At 42.2% G+C, this 23,193-nt stretch overlaps 1 protein-coding gene across 3 annotated transcripts in view; it reads left to right on the top strand.

The window, feature by feature from the left end:
- Positions 1-23,193, top strand: part of AFF4 (ALF transcription elongation factor 4) — a 150,980-nt gene that overhangs the window by 100,699 nt on the left and 27,088 nt on the right. For all 3 annotated transcript variants that reach the window (XM_068277475.1, XM_068277474.1, XM_068277472.1), the window contains exons 4-12: positions 14-763; positions 7,397-7,441; positions 8,514-8,600; positions 9,757-9,787; positions 12,827-12,875; positions 14,794-14,848; positions 15,685-15,722; positions 17,943-18,105; positions 21,687-22,583. In XM_068277475.1, coding sequence (XP_068133576.1) covers positions 14-763; positions 7,397-7,441; positions 8,514-8,600; positions 9,757-9,787; positions 12,827-12,875; positions 14,794-14,848; positions 15,685-15,722; positions 17,943-18,105; positions 21,687-22,583 — 2,115 coding nt within the window. The remainder of the gene's footprint in view (positions 1-13; positions 764-7,396; positions 7,442-8,513; positions 8,601-9,756; positions 9,788-12,826; positions 12,876-14,793; positions 14,849-15,684; positions 15,723-17,942; positions 18,106-21,686; positions 22,584-23,193) is intronic.

The raw sequence follows: 23,193 nt of genomic DNA, 5'->3' as shown, positions 1-23,193 counted from the left end.
CTTAACATTTTAGACCAGTAAGGAAGACAAACTGTCCAACCGCATCCAGAGTATGCTGGGAAACTACGATGAGATGAAAGAAATGATCAGTGACCGTCCTTTGCCGATTGAGATTCCCAAACACCCTGTTCCTCCCCCGCCTTCAGATGAGAAGTCTGGACAGGGGTTCTTTAACGATCAGAGACACAGTAACTCTCATCAGAGCAGTAAATGGACTCCTGTGGGACCTGCAGCAAGCACTTCTCAGTCGCAGAAACGGTCCTCATCAAGTGCAGGAGGACATGGAAGGAGCAGCAGTGGCAGCAGCAGTAGTCAGAGACACGAAAGGGATTCTTATAGCAGTCGTAAAAAAGGTCATGGGTCGGATCACTCCAAAACTCGTTCTATCAGCCCTGGAAAACAGTCATCATTAAGTTCCAGCCATTCCCGTTCTCATGGGAATGATCATCATAGCAAAGATCGGCCACGATCCAAATCTCCAAGGGATCCCGATGCCAACTGGGATTCTCCTTCTCGAGCACCTTCATTCTCAAGTGGACAGCACTCCACCCAGTCTTTTCCCCCATCACTAATGTCAAAATCCAGCACAATGCTGCAGAAACCTACTGCCTATGTGCGGCCAATGGATGGTCCAGAGTCTGTGGAAACAAAACTGTCCTCCGAACACTACAGCAGCCAGTCTCAGAGTAACAACATGAGTGAGCTGAAATCCAACAGCAAAGCACATTTAACAAAGCTGAAGATACCTTCACAGCCTCTAGATGTAAGTTATGTAGTTTGAAAGTGGTGTTCTGCTTGTAATCTAGTTTATCCGCAACTTAAATCACACCTTGCGGTCCGCAAGGTGTGATTTAAAGAGACTCCGTAACAAAAATTGCATCCTGTTTTTTATCATCCTACAAGTTCCAAAAGCTATTCTAATGTGTTCTGGCTTACTGCAGCACGTTCTACTATCACCATCTCTGTAATAAATCAACTTATCTCTCTCTTGTCAGACTTGTCAGCCTGTGTCTGGAAGGCTGCCAAGTTCTTCAGTGTTGTGGTTCTGTGATACATCTCCCCTCTCCAGGCCCCTCTCTGCACACTGCCTGTGTGTTATTTAGATTAGTGCAGCTTCTCTCTGCTCTATTATCTTTTACAAGCTGGATAAATCCTCCTCTGAGCTGGCTGGGCTTTCACATACTGAGGAATTCTACAGGCAGAGCTGTCTGCACTCTGCAGGAAGAAACAGCCTGACACTTCAGTGGAGGATAGCTGCAGGGGGAAAGAAACACACAAATGATCTCTTGAGATTCAAAAGAAAGGCTGTATACAGCCTGCTTGTGTATGGATGTATTTTCTATGTGTGGACATACTGTACATCAACCTACTTCCTGTTTTGGTGGCCATTTTGTTTGTTTATAAACAAACTTTTTAAAACTGTTTTTAACCACTTTTAATGCGACGAGGAGCGGCGAAATTGTGACAGAGGGTAATAGGAGATGTCCCCTAACGCACTGGTATGTTTACTTTTGTGCGATTTTAACAATACAGATTCTCTTTAAGTCAATTCCTGTTTGGTTAAACCTTGATATATGTTAACATTTATATATTATTATATGTTAGTGTTAAACAAATCATTATTGATATCCCAATATTGGTTTCCCAAAATTATAAGAAGGGAATGATTAGATGATTTCAGTATGCTAATACACCCATTTAGTTTTTGTTAGAATTGCTGTAGAGTGATGACAGTTTATATATGCAAAAGTTGAATTTTACTTTTATACTCTTTGGCCTGTTCTTAGTTCAGAAATGGATTATTAAAGGGAACCTGAGGTGAGAGCTATATGGAGGCTGCCGTATTTATTTCCTTTTAAACATTACCAGTTGCCTGGCAGTCTTACTGACCGTGTGTCTATAAAACTTTTTAGCCACAGATCATGAGCAAGCATGCAGTCGATCAGGAACTCGACTTACTTAGGTTTTACTGGATTAGCCATATGCTTGTTTCAGGATTTTGACTCGCACTACTTAAACCAGAAGATCAATAGTGCTGTCAGGCAATAGGCATTGTTTACAAGGAAGTAAATATGACAGCCTCTATATCCCTCTCACCTCAGGTTCCCTTTAAGTTGCACTTTCTCTTTCAGACCTATAACCACTTTATTGTACACTGTAGTTGATCTAATCTGTTTTGAAAATGTTATGTCTTGGTGGCCCAATCCCTTTTGCAATGCTTTAGAGTATGTAAGTTTTAGTTATGTTTTTATGCAGTTCTGGTGCATTTTAGACATGCTTTCCGTTGAGAATGATGCTTTATGCACATTAGCTGCTGTTTAGATGCAGGGTATTGTGTTTAGAAGTGTATATATAAAGGGCAAGTGTGTGAACACATTGTACTGGGTGCGTGTCAAAATGCAATTTGCGGTGGCGTTTCTTAAGGGTGACAAGTCATTGATTAGGACTACAGATGTAGTTTCCACTTCTGTTAAATTGCAGAGAAGAAAGCTACAAAACTGAGTGAGCTTGTCTTTTGCATTTGCTCCTTCATAATGAGTGAACTCATATTCTCTTGGGCAGAGCCAAACACTGCATGAGCAATCACAATAGTTACATGTAAAGCAGCTAGATTTACAGCAACGTGTATACAAGGGAGAAAAGACTTATGGCAGAATTTATTAGGAAAATAAAGGTGAAACTATGAAAACAAATGCTTATTCTGGAAATCTTGTCTAGTGCTTAGACATTGATGCATTTTCAAGCCACTATGTAGAGCATTGTTGTATGTATGTATGTAGTGGTAAGTAAGGTTTCATATGATGATTAAGACTCTGTTCACACTATTCAGTATATTCGATAAACTGCAGTACTCAGAATAATGTACGTAAAGTCTTGCACAGGATAAGTAGAGTTAAATGCATTGCATATTATGTATTGCATTCTGATCTACTGTGTTAAGATTTTTTTACACGTCTTTCAGCATACTGCAGTTTAGTGAATACACCCCTATATCTGTTGCCTTGATGGATTAGACAGTGTAGTGAAAACATACAGTTCAAATACTGCAATGATTTACCATGGGTCAGTTTTATAGTGATCTGTTCTGTTTTGTCTGTAGCAGAAAAGTCTTTCTGCTTAGCTTTTGTGGACAGTGGATCGGGTTCACATTTGTTTGATGAATGGCAGATTTCTGCTCCGGCAGCAGCGCATGCTATAACAGAAATATGAGTTGAACTGACATGCAATGCAACACTCATTTTTAAGGGGCCCATACACTGGTCGATTTTAGCCATCGAGCGATCAGAAATCAATTCTATCAAATTCCCCATTCGATCGATTTGTGGCCAATTTCGATTGATTTGAACTATCTGACAGGATGGAAAATCTAGGTCGATCTGCTGCTGGCAGCAGATCAATGACCCATAGAGTTGCATTGGATCTAATGGTCCAATGATGCATTTAGATCGATTTTCAATAGATTTCCAATAGATTTCATTCTGAAATCTATTGGAAATCTGTTCCTAGTGTGTGGCACACATCAGATAGATTCCTGTCAAATTCGACTTGACAGGCATCTGACAGAAATCTATCTGATGGTTAAATCTGCTATGAATCTAGTGTATGGCCACCTTTAGGCCCCATTCACACTTAGAAGCTTAAAACGTAGGCGATTGTTGCCGGCGTTTTGCGGGAATAATTTTTTTCTGCGATTTCATGTGGAAAAATCACTGGACAGTGCAGCGATTTCTCTGCGATCGTGTTTAGCGCTTCTATAGGACTGAAACGTGATCGCCGGGAAATCGTCTGAAAATGGTGCAGGCTACGCGTTTGCGTTTTGTAATTTTGGGCGATTTGCGGCGATTAGTGCAAATCGCCAAAGTAAGAACAGACCCATAGGGTGTTATTACACTAGCGCTTTCAAAAGCACTAGCATTTGAGCGTTTTGCCGAAATCGCTGGCAAATTGCTCAAGTGTGAATGGGGCCGAAGTGTGAACTGAGCCTTATTTGCTCAGCAGGTGTGCACGCACGGAGAGTGTCACCTGCAAGGGTCGGGTCTCAATCACTGCAGAGAAATGTAGCAAGGAATTTTAGATCATTAGCACACATTTGTATTCAGTTTTAATTTGATTTTTGTCTTTACCTTTTGTACATAAAGCAAACGCAGACATTACTGAGCTGAAGAGCATGCCATTATGCTATAGACACTCTGCCACACAGTTGTGAAGGGGATGTTCTAGCCACAGAAGCTACAATCAGATCAGATTAATTTATTTTGACAATTTGGTTCCAAAACACTTTACATATCATACAAGTTGATGGATGTCTTTAAAAAGGATAAAATAAAGTGTTATCAAGCGGAGAGAAGATTACTCAGCCAATCAAAGTCCAGTTTCTGAGCTGCTGGAATGAAGCAGAATTCACTTCCTAAAGGGAATATCCAAGCAGGGGAAAAATGACATTTACTTACCCGGTGGCTTCCTTCGGGCTCTTGCAGCTGACCTGTCCCTCGCAGCAGCTCTGCTCCCAGCCCCTGACCCGGAATCACCGCCGGTGCAGAGCCCGACCTTGCGAGGTCATCCTCTACTGCGCCTGCATGAGCGTCGCTGTCAATCACTCACACCTGGTGTTCAGTACACTCTCCACGTGCGAGTGATTGACACAAGCACAGTAGAGGACGATCTCGGGAGATCAGCCTCTGCACCGGCAGAGACCCCGGGCTGGGAGTGGAGCTGCTGCAAGGGACATGTTGACTGCAAGGGACTGGAGGGAAAGTAAATGTGTGTTTTTTTTTCCCCCTGCTCGGATATTCCCTTCAAATAAGCCGTACACACATCTTTTTTTCCCCGTCAATTCTGCCAGGAATCTATAGCACAACATGCCGCTTTGAGCGAAGTTACACTTGGACAGAAATTCTCAATGGATTAGGGGCAGTGGATAAGCAGTGGAAAATCACTGGCCCATACATAGCATGGCAAGGCAGTGCTCTGGTTCGATCAATTTTCAATAGATAATGAAATCTATTAAATATATGTGCAATCAGGGAAAGCATTTGATCCCTCTATGATCAGATTCAATTCTTAATCTGTTTGCCACATTGGTAACGTATGTAGGTGTGGCCACCTTTGTCAGAAAAGCTAATAATTATTTGCATAGTAAGGCCAGGATGAGCACTTAAAGCACGCCTGAACTGAATGGGAAATAAAGGCTGCCATATTTATTTCCTTTTACGCAAAATCAGTTGACTGACTATCCTGCTGATCCTCTGCTTTCTCTATTAGACCCTGAACAAGCATGCAGATCAGAAGTCTGACTTAGTGTACCTGAGATGGGTTATTTAACCTCCTTGGCAGTATGATTACTTCCAGATTTTGTTTAAAAGCGCTGCAATTTTTTTCACAGGCTTTTAGACCCTAAAAATCATACTGCTAGATAAATCTGTGGCAGCCCTGCACATTACACAGCTTCCATGGATTCAACTCGGGACTACCACTCTGGGCTACTGGATTCCGTCCCGAGCCTGACTCTGGGTTACCGCCAAAGAGGTTAAAAGATTTTATACTTACCCGAGGCTTCCTCCACCACTATGAGCACCGATGTGTCGCTCGCTGTCCTCCTGAGTACTCTGTTCACTTGATAAGGGTCCTGGTAATCTGGCTCGGTCGCACCAGTTGGCTCTTCTGCGCATCCCTCGCTGTCCTCCCACTTAAGAGGATGGCGAGGGACGCGCCGGTGCTCATGGGGCTGGAGTAAGCCCCCGGGTAAGTATAACATCTTTTAAATAACCCACAGTGTTCTCCCCAGGATCTTTTAGCTCTGTGTTTCACCCCGGTAAATTTGAACACCCGGCTTTAATCTGCTTGCCTCCCCTTCTTTCTCCAATGCTGTAAGCAGAGTTGTGTCGCCCCTGCATTCCCCTGTCGCGCCCCACCCGGCTACTTTTTATTGCCACCCGGCAGGAAGAAATATCTGGGGAGAACACTGAACCCACCTCAGGTACACGTTAATCTAGTTGGACAACAGTTGCAATCTGCATACTTGTTTCAGGGGTGTGATCCAGATACTGCTGCAGTCTAGAAGATCGGCAGGACTGCTGGGCAAATGGAACGGTTTATAAAGACATAAATATGGCGGTCCTTTAGGCCTGGTACACACCTTCAATTTTTATTGGCCAGTCACTGGCCAATTTTACCACCTCCATGTAATCTGCTCATTGTATTTAAAATCTGTTTGTCCTTGTGCAACATGGAGATGATAAAAGTGGCCAATAATAGGCCAATCAAAATTGAAGGGGTGTACCAGGCTTAAAGGAAACCTGAGATGGGCAATTGTGAACAAAATACACATACCTGGGGCTTCCATCAGCCCCCTACAGGCTTACGGTTTCCTTGTTGTTGCCCTCCTCCTCCGCCTCCCCATTATGCAGTTGGCTCCAGAAGGTTCTCTAGTCCGGGGCCAACTGCGCATGTGCAAACTCCCTATCTCTCTTTCATTGCCGGGAGCGTTGTGCGCCTGCATAGTACTACTGTGCAGGCGCAGTACGCTCCCGCCGATGAAAGCAAGACGGGAGCGTGTGTGGCTGGACTGCGCCAACAGGCTCCGACTGGATGACTTAACAGGGCCGATTGTGGATGAACCAGGTGGCAACTGAGAGCGACTAGGGAGCGATGGGGCTGGAGGAAGCCCCAGGTATGTATATTTTAAGAATTGCCCATCTCAGGTACATTTTAAGGCACAGTTTGAAGACCAGCCTTCTCATGCAAGAAGTTCACATATTGCTTACAGCCTGTACCCTTCTTGACTAATATGTAATGTAACTTTAGGACAGCTTAAATAGTTGCATTGGTTAGTATTGTTCCTAAGGCGTTGTAGTGGGACTAGGTAAATCCTAGGAGTCAAAACTCTAAAAAAATAAAAAAAAAAAAAAAAAAAACTAGCTCCAAAGTTTTTTAGGTATTCCTTAGTTGTTCATGTAGCTGGCTCCTAAAAATCTCCTGATGCAGGGACTGGACAGGATTGTTCAGCCCTACGTTAGTCTATAGGCCATTCTGTCAACACTGGTTTCTGATTGTTCCATCTGTAAGTTTTAGTGGACATCTTTTGGAGTGGCTGAGGTGAGGTGTATAGCCAATCATCAGGTTTCATTTGTTCGCTCTGGTTTCTAGTAACCCATCACCTTCTACTTTGTCCTTGCGGGCCAGAATAAGTAGAAAAATAATATTCACACAGAATGATGCTACCTAATTCTTTTTCCTTGAACTGTTTTGCTTTTAAAAGTTATGACCCATGATGCACCAGAGTAGTAATAACTGACATTCTTTTTTTCCACTTCATCCTTATTTTGTAACACTTGTCTCATGTATTTTAATTTTGTTGCAGTCTTGCCTAAGTTAATTTTAGTGTTTCCCAACACAGGCTTCCGCATCTGGTGATGTGAGTTGTGTAGATGAAATCCTTAAAGTGAGTAGCAATTTTATTCATTTACTTCATGCTGTCCACATATTAGTCATTATTATTGTCTAGTCATGTTCTTGATACTTTGCTTCATAAAATGTTTTACATGTGTATGTAAATATTTTAGACAACAGATTGTGGAATTATTTTAAGGCTGGGTTCATACTATACTAGAGTGGTACTGTAACCATTTTGAATGATGGACAGTACCTTTTGGCTAGGCCTATTGCAGAGTTTGCTGAGTAAAGGAAAGCATGGGCACATTTTGCATGTGTGATTTGAGTCCACACTGCATTAAAATGTAGGACATCATATTATACTGTAGTGTGAACCCACCCAAAGAGCATTTTAGGCCAAACCACATGTGTAATAAATATATGTATATCATATTATTTCTCCTGTCACTGTAATTCTCTGCTTGTATAAGTATTCCTCACTAATCTTGCCATGTGCCTCTACTTCCTTCTTAATATTATGTAGGGATGTGTGCACACTTGTAGTACGCCCCCTGCAGGCCTGAATTAGCGAAGGAATCCATACACTACAAACAGTGACCCTATCACAAGAGCCTCTTGCTATTTCAAAAGTCTAAATAGAGGTGTTTAAGTTTGAGCGTACTTTAGTTGTCATTTAAATCCTTACATACATGTACATTAATTCTGGTTCCATCAAAGCATAGACCATGCTGGACTGTTGCTTGTGACAGCATCCTTAAATCCTTCAGTTAGATGTGCTTAAAGATGTATGTACTAAAAAAAAAACCAAAACTATATAAACTGGTTAATTAACACCGCTGTGGTATAAAATATGCATTTTCCAGTTATGAAACCTCTGAGTCTTCAAGGCTCTGATCATACAGGAGTACAATTCTGGCATACCATTCAGGGATCTTACTGCAGGGGGATCAGTTAAAGTCAATTAAATCATCCTCAGCTTAATTTGAATTGACAGGAGATATGCATAAAGACTTTTCATTGCTGATTAGCCGTTATTTCATTTGTATGTCAGTGGCACTTAATTGTATGCAGATGTTTCAGTGGCATTTACATTAACATGTTTACACGTTTTCTTTCTACAGGAAATGACACATTCATGGCCGCCACCCCTGACTGCTATTCACACACCTTGCAAAACTGAGCCTTCCAAATTCCCATTCCCAATAAAGGTTAGACTTATAATTGTTACATATATATATATATATATATATAAATTTATTTTCAAGACTAGGTCCGCAGGATCAAAACGTGTTCCTTCTTATAGATGCAGTGTTGTAAAAATTACAGTGTGTATTTCAAAAGCATGGAACAAAATGTGCGGATCTAAATCTGATAGCCAGTCTAGAGAAATGGATTCCCTTATCTTTGAGAGCTTCTTTTGTGCACCTACAGGTGCGTACACACGCACTACAGAAGAAAACGACGGGTCAGTCGGCACCTCCCGCTGGGCGGGTTTTCAGCAGACTGTAGTGCGTGTATTCACGGTTGGCGGACTGATAAGGCTGTTCCTGAACGTTCCGCCCGGCGGATCGTTCAAGAACAGCCTCATCAGTTCCCCGACAGTGCGTACACACGCACTACAGTCTGCTGAAAACCTGCCCAGCGGGAGGTGCCGACGGACTCGTCGTTGGCTGCTGTAATGCGTGTGTACCCACCTTACCAGCACTGGGGATATCTCACAGTGCAATACACACTTCTCCCAAATTGTGGTAAGCATGCAAAGGCCAGACTAGAGTTGTAATGCACACTAGGTAAAGAGTTTTAGTGGCAAAACTAGGTGAAGTGTTTTCTTGCCACAATCAGCCTAAAGGTGGCCATTAATGATGCGATTCTTTGGACAATCGATTCCCCGATTTGATCGGAATATCAGTCACACCAATCCATTGATCGAATTGGACAGCAGATATCTTTGTAAGTGGGCCCGAACAATCGTTTCTGATTGATCGTCCAATGAGCGGCATCATTAATGACCACCTTAATGATCATCGGCAGAACTGTACAACCTGTTTTGGTTGTTGATGCTGCAGGGCTTTCAAGCTTGGCTGGCCCTTTGACAGCATATGACATATTGTGTGTTAGAAACTCAGGACAGCCTAGACATAAAGCAAGACACAAACTTACAGGTATATTGTGTTATCTTGTGGATTTAGAAAGGCATCACTGATTTTCTGTTGTGACAGGTACACTTTAAAATGTAATGAAATGTTAAGGGCTCTAACACTAACTTGAATTTATTCATTTGAAAAATGAGTCATTTACAACTAGTGCTTCTGAAGTTTAGAATCTTGAATGTTTCAGTTAATAACTTCTCTTTCCTTCCTGTAGGAACAGACTAACTTTTCCAATACAGAACAAAGTGAGTATCCCATTCCTTTACTCAGACATTTCTTTAAAGTAGGTATTGTAGAGGGCAAGAATAAGTAGAATTTGTTTTAGACACCCTAAACTTGGTGCAGAATGACTGGTAGCTGGGCATGCAGAGTATTTTTAAACTACAATCTGTTGTATTATCCTAGCTCTCTATACAGCTATACAAGCTTCATATGAGTCTTCTGACCTGTACAATCCCCTTTTGGACGTTTGGTCATGTGACCTAAAGCAGCAGGGTATGTGTAATGGGCTGCAGATTGGGGTGCCTCTTAATGTCATTGAGCGTGCAAGGGAGATGGAAATCTTGAAAATTACAGCTTATAGCTCTGGGGGGCAGTTATGCATGAAGCGTCTAGAGTAGCGCTTCTGACCAGGTATTCTGAACAGAATGTATTCAATATTAACTTAGCAAAGATCTTGTAGATGGACCAGAACAAGCTGTGCTATAAAGTTAGGAAACTATTTAACCACTTTACCCCCGCGCGTACGCATTTCTCTGTCCCTTTTTCCATCCTTTAACCCCCAGGGACGGAGAAATACGTACTTTCCGCGCTACCGCCGCTGTCCGCGCTCCCGCTCGTAAACACGCCGCTTGCAGGTCGCATAAACAAAATGTTACTGTGGCCATCTTGTGGCCAAATAGTAAAACTACATCCAAAGCATTTTTCACATAGAAATAAATTAGTTTAACACACAAAATTAACCCTTTACCTCCCACACTCCCCAAATTTTTTTTCTTGTAATTTAAAAAAAAAAAATTACAATTAAAAAAAATACATAAATAGTTACCTTAGGGACTGAACTTTTTAAATATTTATGTCAAGAGGGTATAACACTGTTACTTTATAAACTATGGGCTTGTAATTAGGGATGGACGCAAAACTGAAAAAAATGCACCTTTATTTCCAATTAAAAGATTGGCGCCAAACATTGTGATAGGAACATAATTTAAATGGTTTTATAACCGGGACAAAAGGGCAAATACATTTCATGGGTTTTAATTACAGTAGCATGCATTATTTAAAAACTGAAAAACAATAATTTTTTTCCCACGTTTTTCCTTTTTTTCCCATTAAAACACATTTAGAATAAAATAATTCTTGGCATAATGTCCCACCTAAAGAAAGCCTAATTGATGGCGAAAAAACAAGATATAGTTCATTTCATTGTGATAAGTAATGATAAAGTTATAGACGAATGAATGGAAGGAGCGCTGAAAGGTGAAAATTGCTCTGGTGGTCAGGGGGTAAAACCCCTCAGGTGGGAAGTGGTTAAGTTCATCTTTAAAGCAAACTGAAACCAATGTTTTTTTTCACATGATGGCATATCTGCCATGGCTAAATAACATGTCTAAATAACATTGTTTTGCTAATGCACACCTAAATTATCTGGCCAGAGCTGCAGACTGTATTGGTCTATGTCATACTAGCCTTCATTCTATGATTCTGAAAGTTAAGACCCGCACATGTGCTTTATTAATATTGCCTGCTGTGAATCAGAAACCGATCCCTTGGGCGACATTGCAGGGCCAGCACTGTACAGATACGTCACAAGCCTGTGTTCTGTTGCAGTTGAAAGGGGGACAACAGAGCAGTGCACGTGTCATGGGAGCTGGGTGAATGGGGGAGATCAATGCCCGCTTGCCGTACACACGCTGGATTTTCCTCAGAAGCAGTAGTTATCAGCCACCTCGGCCAAGTTTTATCCAGCATGCATCTGACATCCTCACTTTGACTATAATCAGCCTCTAGACTTCTGAGGACTGGTGTACACCGAGCGGTTTTTGAAGCATTCCGCAAACTGCTTCCGCCTTTGAAAACGCTTAGCTAATGTTTTTTAATGGGATGGTGCACACCAGCGTTTTGAGTTTTTTTAGCAAACCGCAAACTTGAGTCCTGCAGCACTTTTGCGGTTTGCAGATGCGTTTCTGCCTCAATGTAAAGTATAGGAAAAGCTCAAACTGTTCTGAAAAACGCTAGGTCAGAGCTGTTTTCCATTACATTAGCTGTTTTTTGTTACATTAGCTGTTCAGTAACAGTTTCACTGTAACCATTTTTGTAATATGCTACACAAAAACGCTAGACATGTTTAGAAAACCTCTCTAAACATGCCTAGAATCACTCTGAAAATTTGCTTCAAAAACCTCTAGCGTTTTGCAGATCTGTTAGCGGTTTTAGTGTGCACTGGGCCACAGATAACATTGCTCACGCAGGAGATGGGGGCAGTTCAAGGGGGCAATTACTACTATTGATTATGACTGAATCCACTCTAGAAGTGAATCACAGAACCAAATTAAACTGCTTATTCTCTGCCTCCAATACTTTTAGCCTTTGTACCTGAACAAGCATACAGCAGATCAGGTGTTTCTGACATTGTCAGATCTGATATTAGCTGCATGCTTGTTTCTGGTGTTCAAACACTATTGCATCCAAATAGACCAGCAGGGCTACCAGGCAACTAGTATTGTTTAAAATTAAATAAATATGGCAGCCTCCATATTCTCCTCACTACAGTTGTCCTTTAAAGGTTAACGATACCTTTTTAATTAAGAAAATGTACGTTTCTTGTTTGAGCACTTTGGTGCCTATTTTACAAGACTAATGTTACACTCTAGACTGATTATTTTAGTTTTCTTCTCACTTCTTCCGTTGTATTTTTTTAAGAAACTTGTTGTGAGAGAGGAACACCATTCCTTATATTACCTATAAACAGAATGTTACTTGCCTGGCTCTTGTGCTGATGCTTGGACTTGATGTCTTTTTGAATTACTGACCCAGAACATTCATGCAGTTCGTGTTGTTCAGATTCAGGTCAGGTGTCACTGACTGGTTGGTTGTTGCAGTTGTGTGACTCAGAAACATTTAACATGACAGGCCGGAAACACGCACTGTTTCGAAGGAAATAAAGGTGGTAGCATTTAGATTCCATTTCCTTTCATGTATATGGTTTGGAATTGATATGAAAAGGTTTTCTTTTTAATTAAGTTGCTTTATTGTAATGAATGATTTGTGTATGCAATTCACAGAACGATTCAGTACATCCACCAAAGCTTCCAATGGTCATCCACCTAAATCGTAAGTGACTGGATTTTGAGACACTTGTGTAATTATGTGAAATTATTGGGGCATGTGTATAAACTGGTTTTTGGCCCTTTTGTTGAACGAGGGTATTCAGATAGTGATTAGGCCTTGCACAAAACCAAGAGTGTGGAAGACCCTTAAAGTGGACCTGATCTCTTGCACAGGACAGAAGGGAAACGTAGAGAAATGCTCATATGTATTTAGAGTGTTTAGCCTGTCTGATTCCCCATCATCTGTGACTCATCACTGTGTAATTTGATCTCTCAGCTGTCAGCTTGCTGCCTGGCAGAGCAGCTAATTTACAAACACCGAATGTTAACTATGTCTGCTTCCATGAAAGCAGGAAGTAAACACTGCGGATTTATTGCAGTATTTGTATCGGCTGTAACAAAGAAATGTTTCTCTTTGAAGGTTGTTATGCTGCTGCTTATATTTTACAGCAGAGGAAGTGCTGAGTTCAGGTCAGCTTTAAAAAGTGTTTTGGGTTGATGAGAACAGTGTTAGTTCTCTTCTGCAGCCTATTGGCACTGTTCATGGTGAGCTTGCCGTATTAAGTGACGGAGTATAAATAGACCACAGGGAGTTTTGCTAATTCTGTTAAGCTGGCAACAACCTTTTAATCCAGAAGTATCCTCCTTGACTGTTAATTCTTCCTTGATATTTCGCATTCCTTAAAGGTGAAAACATTTGTCGCAGATTTGGGTTTTTTTGCTAAACGAAGGTAGTTGGCACATTGTTGTGTGAAGAACATCACTGCTGCATACTTATATGCTATTTACAGCTCACTTCCTTATTGTATGTTTTTAGTTGAACAGATTTACTTAGCATAGCATGTATTTTACAGCTATAAATGTTCATCATAGTCCAGTGTTTGTCAGCCTGAATAGATAAGCATACATGTACTGAAGCCCCATCTACACGATACGATTGTTTGTGCGATTTGATTACGATTCTATTTACATTCCGATTAAATCCGACATGTCCGATCGGTATTCGATTCGATTCAATTCGATTTGCATTGCAAAACAATGGCAAATCGAATTGAATCGACTCTTGATCGGACATGTCGGATTTAATCAGATCGTAAATAAAATCGTAATCGAATCGCACAAACAATCGTATCGTGTAGATGGGGCTTAACACTGGTGGAAGGTAGCTGCACCTAAACTGGAAAATAATCAACAATAATCTGATAACATGAAAGCAGTGAATAACAGTGCGATCTTTTGCCTCTTTAAGAGAACCTGTACTGAGTAAAAATATTTAAAATAAACACATGAGTTAACTTCAAATGAACATTACATAGTTACCTTGCCATCAGTTCCTCTCAGAAGCTCACCATTTTCTTCTGACAATAATCCCTTCCAGTTCTGACAATATTTTGTCAGATCTGAAATATATCAGTTGCTGTCAGTAAAATATCAGTTGCTGTCAGTTATAGCTGAGAGGAAAACTGATGTACCAGGTAATGTCCATGTTTCCCTATGGCTCAAGTGGGTGATGTTACAGTTTAACTGTGTGCTGACCAAAAAGCGGTTATGGGTAATGGCCATTTTCAAAATGGAGGACGGAAAATTCCCTTGATCACAGTGAACAAACAGGACGCGGGACAGGAGAAAGACACTGAGGAGTAGACTACATGGAGGGTAAGTATGACTTGTGTATGCTTATTTTGACTATTAATTTTCAGTTCAGGTTTTCTTTAAAAATGGAACACAGTGGAAATACATGAAATGTGATTCCCACTGTTACATGTCAAGGAAAGCTTTTTCTCTTTGGTACTGCACAGAAAGTAAAGATGAGGGGAAAATATTTCATAAACTTCAATATCAGATGACCAATTTTATTTTTTTTAATTTTTTTATTTTTTTAAATAATGGAGTCGCCTAACTGTATCATCTGTTTTTTGCAGTACTCTAAATGAGGACTTAAAGTTAAGCAGCAGTGAAGACAGTGATGCCGATCAGGTATGTTTCTGAATATATTTTTCGTTTGCGATACTATCCTCAGGGCCCGTTCTCACCTGAGCGGAAATCGCGCGATTCCCGCTCAGGGCAATCCGCTAGCGGTTTTGTCAAAACCGCTACACATTGTAGCCATCTGTAGTGTTCCCACTGCCGCGGTTGCGGTTAGCGATAACCGCAACCGCACTGCATGCAGCGGTTTGCCGGCGACGAGCGTTCCGCGATTAGCGATCGTGATTAGCGCTAATCGCGATCGCTCCAAAACCGCCGCAGTGTCCAGTGATTTTTTCCGTGCTAATCGCGGGAAAATCACTCCCGCAAAACGCCAGCGGTGATCGCCGGCGTTCTACGATTACAAGTGTGAACGGGCCCTAAGTGTTGGGAAGCCTTTGTCCAGTGGCTTCCTGGATTCTTCGACAGCCCATTGTTCCAGTAAATGTAATTGACAAAAAAAAAAAGCTTGTCGAACAGGTTTCTACTGGCCATGCATCTGTCCGTAGACTAGCGCATCCTGAGTGCATCCTGAGTGCATGTGCAAGTAAGGTCTGTGCATGCCCAGTCCAACAAAGCGCTTGTGTATTTAGGACACCTAGCAAAATTCTATCCAGTGCGGTACCAGATATCGGTGAATATGGGAAAGGTTCTTTTCCTGCCCTTCTCTATTTTTTAATATATTTTAAGGCAGAAGTTACCCTTTAAACCCAGTTTGTATTTAGTCAGTTGGATATCCTAGAGTTCCTTTCTAAGTGATTAGTTATGTTTTTAGCATAAGTATGTGTTTGTTTCTTACCTACCTTATACTTTTTTTTTTTTTTTTTTTTTTACTTTTGCCTTTGCAGGACTGTGATAAAACCGTACCAACCAACACACCAGGAAGGTAAGTTTATGTGGATTAGGCTGAATTGTTTTGCTTTGTAATAGGAAAGCTGAGCCCTGTCAGGTCCACTTTACTGCACCGGCGCCTGCACAGTAGAGCGTACCCGATCGGGTTCTGCTATTTCCGCCAGAGCCCGAGGGGAAGCTGGTACTGCGCCTGCAAGATACTGTAAGTACCCCCTAGGGGCACTTTTTTTTTCCCTTACAGTGTCTCTTTAACTCATTTCAAACCAAGAGCTCTTTTTTTTTTTTTTCTTCCATTTTCTGATCTTTGCGATTGTCTCACAGTGATCAGGGGTTCAGAAGCCAATTAAATTTGCGTCCTGTGCATGGGATTGGGCAGCCTTAAAACTATGCTAACTGAACGGAGAGTGATATGGTGGCTGCCATATTTTCTTTTAGGCTGCTTTCACAGTGAGACGTTACAGGCGCACGTTAGAGCAGCCTGTAACGCACCCCAACTCACAGCAATGAAAAATCAATGGGCTGTTCACAGTGCCCACGTTGCGTTACATTGTAACGCAGCACGTCTACATAACATACTGCATGCAGTACTTTACACGCGGCTAAGCCGCGTTAGACTGTTTGCACATGCTCAGTAGGTTTTTTTTTTTCTCCATTTTATGGCGGAGAGGAGGCGGGGAGAGGCCGCTACGTAGCCAGGCACATGGCTACTTATTATTCTCTGCACTTGCAGTGTTTACATCCTGGAGCGGCCGCGGATTGGCTGGCGGGACCACGTGATGCGGAGAGCTCCGCTCACGTGGTCTCCGCAGTGCCTCCGACAGAGCAGGCACACCAAGAGCTGCTTGTAACGCGGCTCTTGGTAGCGTCCTGCTCCAACACCACCAGGCGTTGCGTTAGGGGCACGTTATGTGCCCTATAACGTCCCCTAAACGCAACGTCCTGGTGTGTAAGTAGCCTTAAACAATTGCAACAATTTGCCCGGCAGTCTCAGGCTGCATTTCCACTTGTGCGGTGCGAATCGCCGTGGAAAAAATTCACATGCGGATGCGAAATTCGCATGCGGGTCCATGCGAATTTGCATGCGAATTCGCACACGAATTCGCATGGATGATGATGCATGCGAATTTAACCATGGCAGTGCTGGTGTGCTTTTCCATTGTTTCTATGCGAATTCGCATGAAAATTCGCATACCAAAACCTCATGCGAATTTCCTATTAAATACATTGTATGCGATTCGCATAGCGGTATGCGGCATGCGAATTCTGATGGCTCTGCCATGCGAATTTTTTCTGCACAGAAAAACGCAAAGGAATCCTGACAAGTGGAAACAGTCCCATTCACTTGTATTGCTATGCGAATTTGCATGCGAAAAACGCATGCGAATTCGCGATAGTGGAAATGAGCCCTCACTGATCTTTGACTGCAGTAGTGTCTGATCAAGCATTTGGCCAATTCAATCAGACTTGCTTGTTCAGGGTTTGTGTCTACGAGTATTTGAGACAGAAGCTCAGTAGGACAGCCAGGCACTCTGCATTGTTTAAAAGGATATAAATATGGCAGCCTCCACATTCCTCTCAGTTCAGATGTGCTTTAAAGTGTAACTCCAACCACAAAAAAAAAAACTGGAAAGCACTGCTTTCTGTGTAGCTCTTTATTTTATAAATATCAAATATGCATATACTAGATAATGCATACATAATAGCAGGTGACGAGCAACAGAATTCAAATTCGGGTTACTGCCATAAAGAGGTGACCGTGCACTTCAGATGTATTTATAAAACTATAGTTTGCTTTAAATGAGAAAAGGGTGCTTGAAGAAAATTGATGTCAACCTGCATGGCTTATCTCCTAGATTATGAAGAGTAGATTTAGCTGTTAATCCTTCTGTTTACAGTTTGGCTGAGGGAGAGCACTTAGTCTGGGGAAATTGCAAATATCTCATTTCCCAACCAAATCACCCTTAATATTTGCACCATTATTTAACACCTTGGTTCACTTAGTGTCTATATCCCGATATTGTTCTGACTGAGGATAAATTTAGAAGTTTCAGTTAGCTGAGATAGATAAGCAGATTCTTTCACCGTAATTGTTATGGATTACTTGTACTGGTTTAAAGATTGTTTGCTTATGTACATTTTAGCTGAATTTAAGTTCGGAAGGGGATGAGCTGAGTTATGCAATATGTAATCCCAAGCAAGACCTGCACTCAAGAATCATACAAGCATTTACCTGTGTTTTTATTTATGTTCTCAGTAACTCGGAGCCATCTCAGCATAACAGCGAAGGAGCTGACAATTCCAGGGATGATACCAGCAGCCACAGTGGGTCAGAAAGCAGCTCTGGCTCGGACTCTGAGAGTGAGAGCAGCTCTAGTGACAGTGAGGCCAATGAACCATCACGCAGTGCATCCCCTGAGGTAAGCTTTACACATCCTGACTATTGTGCGATTTATGTGTAACCAGAGCTCATTTCTTCCTGTTTCCATTACTTGGTTACACTGATGACCATGTAGGGGGACGCAGGAACAGCCAATTATTACACTGACCGCATGGGTAACACAAGCAGGCCTGTGTCCCCTATGTGGTCAGTGTACTTTAGTATACCCAGTTAGTATAAACTGCTTTCCATTCTTGTGTTAATTGTTAGTAGCTAGTATGGTTTAAGTAACCAAGCGAGAAAGTCCAAAGGGAAATTCCGCAAATGTCATTGAATTGATAGCACCCTCCCAAACATCTAGATTTGAGATGGGTTGTAATAATACGCCCACACTATTCTTCCAATTAGAATGCTTCAAATTTTTAGATGTTGAACTGTTCCCTATGGACTTTCTCACTGGGTCACCTAAACCATAGTAGCTCCATTTTTTTACACCTCTATGGGATGAAGCTGTATTCAATCAGCTTGTTTCTGAATGGGAATATTGTTTGTTTGCATACAGACAGAAGGAGAATTTCTCCAAGAATTCCTAGCCATCCCTTCCAACCCTCCCTTGAATTTTGATGTTAAACTCGACACATTTTAAAAATTGGACAGGGCCTCAGATGGAACTAAATTATAATGTCCTATGACAGTGTAAACAGGCTAGGCTTTCCCACCAACACTGCACTATATGTCTGAATTATCAAGACAAGTGGAATCACAATGGAGCTAGTGTGAAGCAACTGCCCAGAGCAACCAATCAGAAGCTATACTTTGAGCTTCATACACATGCTAGAGAGATTGGGGACATCTCTGTTGCAAATTCATTGTGTGTACAGCTGCTCCAATGTGTCACTGAGAAATCTGGAGTGCTTGATTGTCTCAATCATTTGGCCCCAAACAGTCGCCCCAGTATTCAACTCCTGGTCCCTGCAGGTGTACATGTACACATCTTTACTTGAAACTTTGGTTGGTTATCCTGGGAAACTGTCCCATGCATCTTCTTTGTGACTGAGTAGTCATATGTAGATGAATGTTTGATGCCTATATGCAATGTAATTGTTTTGATTAAGTCCCAAATATCTCTGTTTTTGCAAAATTAACCTAAAATTTGCAGTTTTTCAAGGAATCCGAACCATTAAGGTGAATGGATACATTGCGCGTTCCACACTGAGCAGAGCCATGCAAACAGCAGTCGGGTTTCATTAATTTAGAATAAATATAGATGGAAATTCATACTAATTGATCCTGGAATTTGGAGTAACAATTATCCTGTCGAACTGCAGCAAATATGTCTTTGTGTTCCAGTAATTATGCCATCAATGGAGAGGCCGAGCAGGGCCGGCCCTAGACTATTTGCCGCCTGAGGCAAAAAAAAAATGCAACGCAGCAGGAAGTGACGTCAGTGGAGCGCACGCTTGGAACGAGGAAGAGGTGAGTCCTACCCGCCCGTGCCTCTTACACATAGCGGCTGCTTGTATTTAAGGCTGGAGGGGAGCGGAGCACAGGGGACCCAGGCGAGGGAGGGGGGGGGGTCCGACCCCTCCCCGCCGCTAGGCCCAATACCCCCGTCCTGCCAGCTACCCCTCCAGCTCGGCGGCCGGCTCCCCGCACCCACGGACGGGCGGGTGCCGCCCCTGGAATTTTGCCGCCTGAGGCAAAAGTTTCACCCCGCCTCATGAGCGGGCCGGCCCTGAGGCCGAGGCTTCTTTTAGGGTATATATTTTTCTCATGCTTGTATAGAGCAAGAAGATACAGTATATTACTCCTTTCCTTATGAAGTAAATGGGATGAGGGAACCATTTGTTCTTTTGCATGAAGGTTTTTGAGAGTATTTTTGTGTGTGTGAAAACTGTCAGTTCTCAGTAATGACATTCTCTAAGGGCTGATTCACATGGACACTTGTGGGGCAGTAAATGACGGTTGCGGTGCTCTACGTTTAAGCACTGCTCGTTAAATGAAGAGAGATTGGAGCCATCACTTACTGTGGTTTGCGCAAACGCTGTTTCGATCCAGATTTTTCCCGTTGTTTCATTTTTTTCCTGGACGCAACCTGCAGCATCCAGTATCGACAACTGCTGCGCATCTGTGTGCCCCTGCAGCGGTCACAAACACATAAAGCAAACGTTGGGGAGTGCCACCAAAGGTAGCCAAATGCTTTTCTGATCCGCTTGGGTGGCTGCAAGCTGCTGGTTCAGAAACTCGTCGGAACTATTCCTAAATAGACTGAACAGCTGAGCAGGGTAGAAATGCATGGCCATCTTTTAAGAAAAACAAATCTAATTAACTCCCTGCTGATCTGAAACTTGCCACACCAGCTTAAACTAGCCAAAGACAGCCTTTTATCCAGGCAAGTACTGCGATTAGTTTCTCCACTACTTGCAGCAGTTGGCTTTGTTACAGGGTCAGAGGTGACAGCAGGTAAGCAGCTCTTCTAATTTTCAGCATAGACACAATAGCTGATTATTCTATTTTCTGAGGTGAAAATAGAATAATAGACATAATAGCTGATTATTCTATTTTCTGAGGTGAAAAGTAAATAAAGGCTTTACTATAGATGTATTGCAACAGTGTGCCAAATTTAGATGTGTGTGAACCCGTAAAGGGTAGTGTGTATGTTATATTTGTCTGCAGAGACGTTCTACTGCCTACTCTCTGGTACCTTTAGATTATATAGTATCAAACCTATAGTGCCTGGCTTACAGAGTGGCTCTCACAGTCTAATGTCCCTACCTTTCTTTACTCCAACTTATTTGAGAAAAGCAACTAAAACTCCTTGATGTGAAAGGAAATGATGAAAACTCCTCCATGCAGGTGGTTTACCTTGTGGAAGTTTATTTCGGGACCCTAGAACGCCCAGGCAAACCTGTTAACGAGAAATTGTAATCATTGAGATGCTCCTTCTTCTGACTTGCTTTAAAGTGTAGGCAGTTTGAAATTGGGCCAATCAAATGCATTTCCTGCCTTTACGGATCAGCTTAATTCCAAACTGCGTACAATTGGTATGAAATTGGCATGCAAGTCGGAATTAGTAGTAGTGTTGGTGTTCAAATTCAGTAGAATTCATTTGGAAACCCGAATTCTCCCACACACCACACGAAGCAGTGGAGCGGGTCATGGGGAGTTCACTTGCGGTTCACTTTCAAGCCAGAAGGAGATTTCAGCATAGTGAAGCGCAATGGGAACCGCAAGTGAGTGAACCCTCCACGACCCTGTCCACTGCTTTGGCCATCGTGACCCTGTCCACTGCTTTGGCCACCGAAGTGTGGTGTGCAGGAGAATTCAGGTTTCCGCAATTATTCTAAGGAATTTGAACATCAACATTAATCATTAGCATTGCATTGACAGTCTCTAGCACCAACCACTTGGCCACAATGCTGACCAATTTTTGCAGAAAGCCCTAGCTAAGCTATTTGTGTATGTCATATTCTGATTATTTATTTTTTTTACTCTATTTTTGTCATACGCCTTGTGGTAGAAAATCCGATTCTAAAGTTAATTTGTTTAGTGTTTTACTCATCTGAGTCATTTTAATATGTTTGGGTTTCATTGTTAATATGTTCTCTTCCTTCCATTAAGCCTGAGCCTCCACCTTCAAACAAGTGGCAGTTGGATAATTGGTTGAATAAAGTAAACCCACACAAAGTGTCTCCAGCATCCTCAGTAGAAAGCAATATCCCATCGCAAAGCTACAAAAAGGAAGGCCAAGAGCAGAGTACAGTAAGTGGCTATATAGAACCAACTGGACCAAAAGAGTCTAATGTCTCTACACCAGTCAGGGATACGAAGACTGTGCAAAAAGGATCTGAGGGGAGCCGTGGAAGGCAAAAGTCCCCAGCCCACAGTGAGAGTACAACACAGCGTAGAAGTTTTGCCAAGAAACAACCAAACAAACCAGCAGCTGAGGCTCCAAGAAGAGAACTCAAAGTAGAAAGTGTTACCACAGCAGAAATGACCACCAATTTGCCAGCCAATAGACACAAGGCAGCCACAAAAGGTGTCCGAAAACCCAATATAAAAAAAGAGCCAAAATCATCTCCACGGCCGGCAGCAGAGAGGAAAAAGTACAAGCCTGCTGCTAAACCATCTCAGAAATCCAAGGAATTTATTGAAACTGATACCTCATCCTCTGATTCAGATGAAGTGGAGAGCCTTCCTCCTTCATCCCAAACCCCCAAATATTCTGAGAGCAATAGGACTCCTCCAGTCAAACCCTCCACTGAGGAGGAGGATGGCTTTTTCCGGCAACGGTTGTTCTCTCCTATGGAAGAGAAGGAGCTCCTTTCACCACTGAGTGAACCTGAGGACAGATTCCCCCTTATTGTAAAGATTGACTTAAGCCTGTTGACTCGGATACCAGGGAGGCCTTTTAAGGAGACTGAACAGCCTAAGGTGGAAAAGAGTGCCCCAGAGAAACATCCAAAAGAAACCCAAAAACAGAATGATAAACAGACAAGTGGAAAGAGGAAGTCCAAGGTTGGTGCTGGCTTAAATATCATGTTAACGTATTTTAAAAGCCGAAATGCAGTCTGGCAGAAGCATATGATTCCTAACTACTGTTTGCATATATATTTATCCTACCTGACTTGACCTAAAATTAATGTCCTTTTATGAATATCAAAATCTCCCCCACCCCATTCCTTCCTGATTCACAACAGCTAGTTGCATACTATATTGCATAGTGTTATATTCAGGTCACTCAGAAGAAAAATAGTTACAATCCATATAAAGTTCCCACAATTGCCCTGCTATGAATTAGCCTTTTATCTCCTGCTGGTGGGTAAAAAAAATGCTTTTCCTTAGGACTGATAGTGTTACCCTCTTTCCCTAAAAATAAGACCTACCCTGAAAATAAGCCCTAGCTGAAATTTTCAGCATTCTTGAAATATAAGCCCTACCCCGAAAATAAGCCCTAGCGGAAGTTAACCAGTTCGACCTATCTGGAAGAGCTTCCTCGTCCAGATAGGCGCTGCTGCCGCCGCATGGTGCACGCGATCGGGCGGGCTCCCGCCACCCGCCGCTAGCCCCGATCAGTGAATGGGAATATCATTCCCATTCACTGATCTAACTTCCCCGCAGAAAAACC

This window comes from Hyperolius riggenbachi, chromosome 3 (genome assembly GCF_040937935.1).
Source record: "Hyperolius riggenbachi isolate aHypRig1 chromosome 3, aHypRig1.pri, whole genome shotgun sequence".
Classification (NCBI taxonomy): Eukaryota; Metazoa; Chordata; class Amphibia; order Anura; family Hyperoliidae; genus Hyperolius; species Hyperolius riggenbachi.
Note: the sequence above shows the minus strand (reverse complement) of the source record. Positions and strands in the feature narration are given on the sequence as shown.